This window comes from Zosterops lateralis (genome assembly GCF_965231275.1).
Source record: "Zosterops lateralis genome assembly, chromosome: 28".
In the NCBI taxonomy this organism is placed as follows: domain Eukaryota; kingdom Metazoa; phylum Chordata; class Aves; order Passeriformes; family Zosteropidae; genus Zosterops; species Zosterops lateralis.
The window spans coordinates 5,347,703-5,358,218 of NC_139788.1; the positions used below are offsets into that span (position 1 = coordinate 5,347,703).

The 10,516-nt window shown below is 46.6% G+C and overlaps 1 protein-coding gene across 3 annotated transcripts in view; it reads right to left on the reverse strand.

Annotated features, from left to right (window-relative positions):
• Positions 1 to 493: 493 nt before the first annotated feature.
• Positions 494 to 10,516, reverse strand: part of SRRM1 (serine and arginine repetitive matrix 1) — a 17,428-nt gene continuing 7,405 nt past the window's right edge. For all 3 annotated transcript variants that reach the window (XM_083879517.1, XM_083879519.1, XM_083879518.1), the window contains 10 exons: positions 10,014 to 10,118; positions 8,229 to 8,500; positions 7,547 to 7,627; positions 7,144 to 7,230; positions 6,378 to 6,522; positions 4,386 to 4,490; positions 3,430 to 3,891; positions 2,296 to 2,473; positions 1,643 to 1,837; positions 494 to 1,473 (listed from right to left, as the gene is read on the reverse strand). In XM_083879517.1, the coding sequence (XP_083735643.1) occupies positions 1,369 to 1,473; positions 1,643 to 1,837; positions 2,296 to 2,473; positions 3,430 to 3,891; positions 4,386 to 4,490; positions 6,378 to 6,522; positions 7,144 to 7,230; positions 7,547 to 7,627; positions 8,229 to 8,500; positions 10,014 to 10,118 (1,735 nt within the window). In that variant the 3' untranslated portion in view covers positions 494 to 1,368. The remainder of the gene's footprint in view (positions 1,474 to 1,642; positions 1,838 to 2,295; positions 2,474 to 3,429; positions 3,892 to 4,385; positions 4,491 to 6,377; positions 6,523 to 7,143; positions 7,231 to 7,546; positions 7,628 to 8,228; positions 8,501 to 10,013; positions 10,119 to 10,516) is intronic.

Consider the following 10,516-nt stretch of genomic DNA (forward strand, 5'->3'; position numbering starts at 1 on the left):
CAAGTTTACAGTGTGATTAAAAGGGGGTTGGAATTGATGGTTTGTAAGGTCCCTTCCAACCCAACCCACTCTCTGATTCCATGATCATGGAAAGGCAGGGAGCCCCCAGGACTCCTCAGATGAGCTCTCACACCACCACAGCTCCTTCTCCAAGTTAATCAAACCCGCTGTCCATTTCTTGAAGGGCCTTGAAACACTTGACTTGCTCTGACCAGCAATTTTCACAGCAAATACTGAGTTTAAGCTTCTCCATCCTCTCACAACACTGCCCAAGGTAAGGCTGTTTGACTTCTGCTTGGCAAGAACTCCACAGGAGCATCATTAATTAAAAGGCTTTTCCTGCTCTGCCAGGCCAGTTAAAAGCCCCAATTTTTCCAGAGCCAGCACAGTAGATCAAATGCTTTCTCATCTCTGAGCAGTCATTAGCCCTGCAGAAAACAAAGCTGATTAGCAAATGTAAACGTCCAGATAAAAATAGCCAACATCTGTTTAAATTTAGAAATTTATTTTGTTTAATCCACAAGCTTTATATAGCTTTAGTTAAAAAAACAAAAACAAAGAACAGTGAAAACATGACAATATCCAAAGTTCAGGTTCCTCTAAACTTTCAAAGAACACAGCTCTGAAAGTTGCTCAGACCATTCCGAAGAACCGTAACGAGACAAGATTTATGAATGGGGCAACGACAGCTCACAAACAAAATTTATGGAACTGAAGGAATTATTTTTTTTTCTGGGACTGCTGATCATGGAAACTGCCCTTTAAAAAAAGAACATAAAAATACAAATGAAATTCCAGTGTTCCAAATCAACATGTTACATCAATATAAACCCACAGTGTCCTGGTAAACAACATGCTTTCATTTATGTACCACTCTAAATTGCTATTCTTGATTGGCTTTAATGGAGACTATACAGGCAACAGTAGAAAGCATTAAAATAGAGATGTACTTCCTTGAATTCTGCAGTGGTTTTACTCCTGGGCAAGCCTACAAACCACAAAGGTTAGTAGCATCATGTAAGTGATACAAAAGAAGTCAAATGAGACCCTCACAAACTCTGCTCAAGGCTCTGTTGGATTTCAAATAAATGAGGGAACTGACGGTCATGTTTCAAACCTCCAAAACAAATTCCTACTGCTTCTAGAAAGTCTCACTCTAAATGAAATTATGCTGTCAATGAAAGAATGTCACTAGTACACTGTGGACATCTTTTGTAATGTAAATCCATGCCCTTTGTACATGGTGAACCTCAACCTAGCAATTATTACAACAAATGTTATATTCTAAAGCTCAAACACATTTAGCAATTTTGAAATTGAATTCTGAGTACAAACCAAATAAAATGTACATTATATCAAAGGGTTGGCCTAGGAGGGGGGGGACACCTGCGCCTTCCTCATGGACCTCAGGGCCTTCTCCCGCAGGTGCTTTTCTAGGTCATCCAGGTTGTCCTCGGGTTCACTTTCTGTCTCCTTCAAACAAACACAAAGAGTTGCTTCAAACACACCAGGCCCAGCCAGGCTGAGCCCTCCCAGCACTGAAATCCCCCCAAATCCCACACACCCCAAATCCCACCAGCAGAGCAGTGCACGCCCACCCTGTTTGCTCACACTGGGCCTTTCCAAAGTCCCAAATTCTCACCTTTTTGGGTTCTGTTTCTGCTTCCTGGTCTCCCTGCACTGAGGTGGTGTCTGCTGCAACCACAGCAGCAGCTGCTGCGGCCGCCGCTGCCTTCTCCTTCTTATGCTTTTTGTGCTTCTTGTGCTTTTTATCCTTTTTATGCTTCTTATCCTTCTTTTTCTTCTTCTTTTTGCCACCACCTTCTTGATCTGAATTCTGTAAGAAATAATTCAAGAGATGTTACAACTCATCTTTAAGGCTTCAAACTTCTATGGCAAAGAATGGAAGTGCCCCTGGGAAACACCTCAGAAGAAGAGGTGAGGATACCAAACAATCTGCTGGAATACTCTGAGTTTGCACGTAGGACACTGAACATAAATAAGCCCCCCTCACTTTGACCGTGAAACTCATGCGCACTCATGAAAAAGGACAGACTTTTCCCCAGAAGTTTTTCTGATTTTCTACAGAACACCATTTCCTTCCACACTTGGGGATGTTAAGCTTGAAAAATTTACGTTACAAATTGTTTTAAGAAGTTCTTAACTATGAAGAATGACCCCAAGCAGGTTTCCCCCCTGTGAATTTCCCCCTCAGGGCTGCTCGGCAGCTCAGCCTTCTCAACAAGAGCCTGCCCTAGGACCCAAAGCAGTGCTGCTTTATGAGCAGACAAATACCCTGGCAGGTGATGGGCTCTGAGTTGGGCTCTTGGCCTTTTTTGCAGGTGACCAGTTTGCAGAAGGAGAGCGAGAGCGGGCAGGAGATGCAGGTCCTTGGTGCTTTTTGGGAGCTGTCTCAGGTGAGCCTGACGCAGACCGGGACGAGGACGCGCGCCGGGGGCTGGGGGTGGAAGCCCTGGGGAACACAAGGGTCACAGTCACAGGTGAGACACAAAACAAGGCAGTATCAACACAAGAGCCAAATGAACACCTGAGCTTTAACTTGGTCAAGCTGCACTTAGAATATTTAAATTGATTTTAAAAAATAAAATAGATAATAAAAGGCAAAACAATTCAACTGCAGAATGGATCCATAATGCAGCCTGAAAAGCTGTTAAACAACCCTGCTGCTGCTCAGAAATGACTGCTGCTTTTCTGGTTTAACCAAGTTATAATCACATTAAAAGTCAAGGGAACAGCAATGCTATTTTATTAGGCAAGGCTTTCCTTCCAGTTACATTTCCCTTCTGAAAAAAATCAGTAACCAGCACCACACTTTTCACTGTTAGCTCAGAAAAGCAGCATCTCACTAAAGACAGAAGTATTTAGAATTTTAGCAGTTTATCATGAATGACCACTTATGGAATTATTTCTGAGCTAGTAAGAAGCACTGGTCCTCTCCACAGTCAGTTTAAGGACAAAGTTAGGTTTTCTTTAAAGCCAGCAATTAAAGGGATGGATCTGGGGAGACCTCGTGGCAGCATTCCTTTTTTTTATATATATAAAAAGGAGGGAGAGGGGCTTTTCATGCAGGCAGCACAAGGGGGAATGGCTTCCCACTGCCGGAGGGCAGAATTAGATGGGATATTGGGAAGGAATTCTTCCCTGTGAGGGTGGGCAGGCCCTGGCACAGGGTGCCCAGAGAAACTGTGGCTGCCCTGGAACCCTGGCAGTGCCCAAGGCCAGGCTGGACAGGCCTTGGAGCAACCTGGAAGAGTGGAAGGTGTCCCTGGGGTGGCACAGGATGGGCTTTAAGGCCCCTTCCCACCCAAACCATCCTGGGATTCTAGGATTCCCCATCTACTTTCAGTGCATTAAAACTAAACAACAACCCCATATAAAACCCAAAGCAACCAAGAGGGTTTTTTTTACTTTGTTTTCTTGGGTTCTGGTGTTCTGGACACCCTCCTGATGGGCCTGTTGCTGGGTGAGGGTGACTGTCTCCTCTGCGGTGACGCCGACGCTCCCCGGCGTGGCGGCGGAGGGCTGGAGGAGGGGTGGGAAGCTCGAGGCCGTGGTGAAGGTGAATGCCTTTTGTTTTGTGGTGGAGAACGTGTTTCCCTGTTGGATCTGCTGGGAGGAGACCCCTTCCTGTGCTTGGAAGATACGGAAGGGGAGCGCCGTTTAGCAGTAGGGGAGCTCCTCTGCTTTGGCGGTGGGGAGTGGGAGACTCTGCGCTTGGACTGGGGGGAAGGAGAGGCCCTTCTTTTGGGAGGGGGAGGAGGAGAAGCTGTTCTCCTCTTGGGAGGGGGAGATGGGGAATATCGCCTCTGGATCGGGGGGGAGTATCTCTGTGGAGAGGGAGAACGTCTGCGCGGGGGTGGTGATGGAGACCTGCAAAGAGAACAAATGTTCAGGGCCCACCCAGGCATGGCAATCAGTCAGCAGTGCACCAAAGAGGGGCAAAAGGACTCTTAAAGAGTTCTTTAAACTTCTCAAAATTTAAACTAGAATTCTTGAGAAGTTTTAAGAGTTTAAAATAAAAATATTTATAAGCTGTTTTCCAGAAAGGTTGTGGTTGCCCCATCCCTGGAAATGTCCAAGGCCAGGCTAGACAAAGCTTGGAGCAACCTGCGCCAGTGGAAGGTGTCCCTGCCCATGGCAGGAGATGGGACTGGATGATCTTTAAAGACCCTCCCAACCCAAACCACCCTGTGATTCCCCGATTCCGAAGTTGCACCAGCAACCCAACAACATCCAGGCCATGCACCCACCACCCCCAACCTCACCAGCACAAGACATCCCCCTGAGGTTCCCAGTGAAGGCACTGGGAGCAGGGCCCTTTCCCCCAGCCCAGAGCAGGCAGGAGCTGCCCGGGATGGTGGTACCTTCGGCGAGGCGGGGACGGCGAGCGGCGGCGCCGGGGCGGGGGCGCCGGGGAAGGGGAGCGGCGCCGGCGCGCAGGAGGCGGCGAGGGGCTCCTCCTCCTCCTGCTGCAAAGAACAGGCACTGGTCAGGGAACTGCCAGCTGAGCCACTAGCTGCTTCGTGCTCTCCTTTCACTGCACAAAATCTGCTCCTTTTATGCAACTTAAAATAGAATTCTACCAGGAGTGCTAATGGGAAGAAATGGGCTTAAATCTTTCTGTGGAGTGTGAAACAATGAGTGTCTGACTGTGACCCTGAGCCCACCACGGGTGTCTCACTGTGACCCTGAGCCCACCACATCAGCCAGGACACAATTCCACATCTGCACAACCTGATCCATCACCACCCTGTAGCCAGAGAAAGACCAAATGGCTGGAATAAGTGATGGATCACGTGCTGATTTTGCCTTGGGTAGAGGTAATTTTCTTCACAGTGTGAAACTGTGCTCCATCTGAAATCCAAAATGACTTATTTCTTGAAATGCAGTGAAAGAAACCAGAGCAGTTTCTAAACCGCAGCTCTCTGGATTAAAATTGCTCACCAAATGAGCCATTTTCTGCTTTGCAGGGTTTACAACAGACTTCTGGAAGGGGGAATTTTAATCCAACACATACTTGCATAGAATTTTAAAGGAGAGGAATATTGGTAAAGTGAATTTTTTTTTTTTTTTTTTTTAAGCAATTAAGATAAAATGACTGGATAAGGGAAAAATGAGAGCAATTAAAAAGCAAAGCAGCTCATTTACACGAAGTGAGATTTGATTTCAAATATCTGGGTATTGTTCCCCAAGGCAATGAAACACATTTTTATAGATAAGAGTTTGCTCCAAAATACAATGTTCTTTTATGATCCAAAAAACCCCCAGCCTTCAAATGTACTAACTGTCCTAATTAAACATGTATTTATGCAACAGGCAGTACGTGAATTCAGTGTTTTGCAAAACAAGACCAAAGCCTTTGAATCCCAACCTGTTTTCCATAGAAATGTTTGACAGGATCCATAATTAGGAAGGTCTGTACTGGTGAGGGAGTCATCCTTATCTCCTACATCATGATGTGTGCTGTGAGTATCTGCTAGTTAGGGCTTAATTACAGCCTGCTCAAGGGTCATTACATCCAATTAATAAACCCATCAAGCTTCCTGCACCTTTCTATATTCCTAGATCAACACAGAACAAAAAGTGTCACGAATAAAAAAGACATTTCTGTTTTACTGATTGTCTACTTCCAGCAGTTCCAAATATCTCATGAACTGAGGAATGAGAGTTTTGAAAACTCCAATCATCTCTGACCTAGAAGATCAAGATCTTAATTGCCTGTTGGAAGTGTGGAGGAGGGTGTGAGTCAGTGGCAGCAGGAATCCAACACTGCTCACCCAAAGCTGGGTGTCTGGAGTGAGAAGCCCCTGAGGAACACAAGTGTTCAGCTGTTTTCAGCTATCAGTGAGATGTAACATCAAAGTTATTGATGTCACAGGCTGATGTGAATTAATAAGGGGTGAGCAGTGAGGGAAACAGAGCAGGTGCTGCTCCTTCTCTTTTTGCCAGTGAAATGGTTCCAGGTCCAACAGGTCAGTCTGAATCTCCCTCACCGTGAGTGTGCAAGTCTAAAGGACAAAGGATGTCAAATGCATATCAATGCCAAAATAAATGACAACCTGTTCAAGAGATGAATTTCTAACCAACCTTTTCATCACTGGTGATTGCCACCTCTTTTCCATCTGCATCCTGAGAGCAGTGGAGGGAAAACAAAACAAAAAACAGATCTGCCACGGATCTGAGGCAAAAATGAACACTATCAAAGGTCACAGCAACTTTTACCAAATGAGTATAATGGGAACGCAATTTTGAAAGAAGACTGGGCAGAGTGGGCATGACTCAATGTGCGTTGGGTGAGAGTTGCAGAGAGATAAACATTCAGTAAGAGGAAGGGATGGGTTAAGCTGGGCAGTTACCGAGGGGAGGACTCCTTCTGGCGCTTGCGGGGCGAGGGCGACGGGCTGCGTGAGTGCGAGTGCCGGCGGCGCCTGCCCACCTCCCCGTTCTTCACGTTCGACCTCTTGGGCCTCTCCTCTTCTGAGGAAGACGAAGAACCAGAATCTGCAAATGTATAAGAATCACTCTCTGCAAAATGATCCCTGTGACACTGCTCACTAACAGGGTAATGCTGCAGTTCAAGGCAACCCCCTCTCTCGCAAAACGAGAGCCCAAAATTTAAAAGCAGATCAACTAAAGGTGTAGGTTGAACTAAAGTAATAAATAAATCTACCAGAAATGGGTAAAGATACTTGCACTGAGCTAACTGTCTCCATAAAATTTGGCTTGATGGATAATTTAACAGGTGAACTGCAGTTACTTTTTGAAACTATGTGGACAAAAATATCCAGATTAATTTACTGATCTTAAGGATAACAGTCCAAAGTAAGGACAGATGAAGTAATCCACAGCACACAATATTTGTGTGTGATGTTGAGAGTTTAGAAGCGTGACTTTAAAGATAAAAAAACCCATTAACAAAAGATGTAATAACCTTTAAAAGTCATACTTTTATTCTTCCTGAGCAATAATTAAAGTGACCTCATTACGAGTGGCAAATCTGTAATTAAGTTTACAATAGCACTGCAGAGCACGGATCACATAGTTTTAATCTGTATTTGAACTTAACTACTTCTTGCAAAAGTAAACTACAACTCAGTTTTAGGGAATTTCTGTGTTCCATACCAGATGAAGACTGTTGATTTTGCCTCCTGTACTGGCGCCTCTGTTGGACAGAATCTGCTGCAGCCATTTTGCCTCCTTTGTCTTCTTCTGAAAGGACACACAAGGACAGGCCACTTAAACCAAGGATACAGGTTTGTCTTATGCAGGCAGAAGCAAAGTTATGGACAGCACATAACCAAGTATGGGGTTTTCCTCCACTCAAATCTTAGGATAACATAAGGCTGAACACTTTGGCTGAACTTTTATTCTGAGCAATTTTGGCCACAATGAGGCAGTAGGAGTGCTCATCTTTAGAGTTCTGAAAACTCTTGCTTTCAATGCCAGGCTTCCAGGAGGACTCAGCACTGAGTATTTTTGACTGAAAACCCTACCCAGGAGCAGAGCTGAGAAGCCAGAGCCGTACCTGATTCTGATAATTCTGCTTTCCTGGGCTTGGGTGCTGGCGAAGGAGATTCTCTTTTCTCAGTACTCTTATGCTTGGGCGCTACAAGACAAAACCAAACAGCTCAGCTGCAATCCACGCCATGTCTTCACATTTTCCCATCCCAACAAAACACACACGTGCTCTTTGAGGGAACAGAAGCCCCATGTGGAACTCGAGCCCTGAGGGGTTCCTCACCTGAAGCCCCGAGGGGTCCTTCACCTGAACCCCCTGAGGGGTCCCTCACCTGAAGACCCGAAGGGTCCTTCACCTGAGGGTTTTTTTATTTGAAGCCCCTAGAGGTCTTTCACCTGAAGTCCTGAGGGGTCCCTCTCCTGAAGGCCCCGGGGGGGGTCTCTCACCTGAAGCCCCGAGAGGGTTCCCTCATCTGAAGCCCCGAGGGGGAGTCCCTCACATGAAGCCCCCAGGGGGAGTCCCTCACCTGAAGCCCCCAGGGGGGGGTCCCTCACCTGAAGCCCCCGGGGGGGGTCCCTCACCTGAAGCCCCCAGGGGGGGTCCCTCACCTGAAGCCCCCGGGGGGGGGGGGGGGTCCCTCACCTGAAGCCCCCGGGGGGGGTCCCTCACCTGAAGCCCCCAGGGGGGGGTCCCTCACCTGAAGCCCCCGGGGGGGGTCCCTCACCTGAAGCCCCGAGGGGTCCCTCACCTGAAGGCCTGCTGGGCGAGGCGGAGGCGCGGCTCTTGCGGGCGCGGTTGGACTGCTGCGGGGTGGGCGAGCGGCGGGGCTTGGGCGGGGGGCTGGCGGGGGGCGAGGGCCGGTGGCGGCGCCGGGGGGGGCTGGCTGAGGGGGACAGCCGGCGCGTTTTTCGGGGGGGGCTGGACACGGGTCTCTTGGGAGGCTTCTTTGGTGGAGAGCGGGACCGCGACGAGGATGAGGAGGAGCTGCTGCCGGAGAGCGAGGCCGAGGAGCGTCTTCTCCTGCAAATCAAAGCTCGCATCAGGTCCTGCCCGGCCACAGAGGGGAACATGTCAGCACAAAGAACAAAGAACTGCAGTTGTTTGCAAGCACAGACACTGAGCCACAAACAACAGCACTTCCCAAACATGGTGGACAGCCTGCGACATTCGGTTTGGAGAAGAGGAGGATAATGACCAATCTTTCACAGTTATTCTTAAACTACAATAGTGAGCTAAAAATTGTTAGTGTCACCTTCACTGGCTTTCTGTCCATCTACAGGCTACAGCTAAGCTTTAACCTTGGAAACAATTAGTTTTGGTTGGGCTTGCTAACTTCTGGGCGGTTAAGAGAATTGTCTGTGTTAGCACGTGTGACTTAATGATCTCCAGAGCAGGTCTGGGTAAGAGTTTAGTGTGCAAGGACACTAAAATGTTTCACACCAGGAGGTGAAAATTTCAGACAACTTAACAACTTAACAATTCAGGATCCATCTATCCATCCTTATGTTTTAGTCTTTCATCTTTACTTTGCAATTTTAAAAGGTAGGGCCTCAGAATTCTGCGGCAAAATTTGTGGCAAGTTCTGTTGCAATTGTGTACCTGCAGAATCCACCTTTGGCTGCAGAATTCCTGAGAACCTGGAAAAAAGAAACCCTACCTTGAGTGAGATAAACATTTGCTGAAAGGGAGCTCTTGTACATCTTGCAACATACATGTTTGATACTTTTCACAGTTTTCCCAGTAACTGTGTGAAATGAACATATTGACAAACTCAGGAAATAGTCATCACCTTGTCACAAAAAGGAAGAGAAGTGTTCCTTCCTCAAAAACAACTGCTGTACACAAGAAACATCACTTTGATTCTCTTCCTATCAAGAGGATCAGAATCTGTTCTCTCCCCATGAAGATAAATGTCTACTTTGACACTGCCAAAAGCACATAATTTACTTTGCAAGGCAGCTAAGAGCTTTGCCTCTAGAACAATTCTTATGCTGTGAAAAATGTGACTTTCACCACCAAAGGGCAAATCTTGAAGAATCTTAAGTAAGAGAACATGAAGAAGAAACATATTTCAAGTAGAAATTTAATTTTAAGTGATAGAAATACAAGTCATAATTAAAAATTCCCAAGGAGTAAAATTCAATTACTTGTTCTCATTTTTTTCCCCAGGCAGGAAAGAAAAGTACTTAAACTTAAGTAAAAAAGCCCTAAGAGATGTCATGTCAATCTGTGTTGGGAGCTACCCAAAGCCATTTGAAGAAGTCAAGAAGAAAAAAAGCTCTGAAATTGCCACTTTTCACAAAGGTGGAATTCTCATCACTACCTTAACTCAGAAGAAACCATTTCACAGCTGCAACTGCATTCCCCCACAACACACTTAGGAATTGTGACAGCGCAGTTTTTCCATCACTCTCATCACACACTTGCCAGCGCTAAGGTGAGATGAATGAGGGGATTTTGCTAACACAGCTACAGTTCCCTTTAACTCTCCAGGTTTAGCACTTGCAGCTGTCTCAAAAAGCAGGGCTCTTACCGCCTCACGGGGGATCTGCTCCTCCTGTGCCTGGGTGGGGGAGGCATTCTCCGGGGCGGGCTCCTCCTGCGCGGGGACGGCCGGCGCCGCGGGCTGGGTCGCCTTCTAGGGGAGGAACACCTGTCACCATCTGAAATCCCTATGACAAGCAACTACCTAACTTCCTGAGTTGAGGAAATTTATGCTCGGGGCACTGGAGGTTACAGAGTTGCTTTCCTCCAAGTGCTGTATTTAGGTGAGGATGCCAAATGTACAGACACAATCAGGGCTTTGAAGTTTAACATCTTTCTATTAAGTAGTCGAATAATAAAAAGAGGTAAAGAAAGTATTTTACAGCATTTTCAGCATCAAACCCATGTCCTAAGGAAAGGCTACACAATTCCCATTATCAGTTAAGCAGACCCAATTCCTTCTTGGGTCAGTGCTAATCACCATGAGCATCTTCTCATAAATCACTACAAACACTCCCAAGTCCATTAACGCACCAAATGCATCTTTCTCAC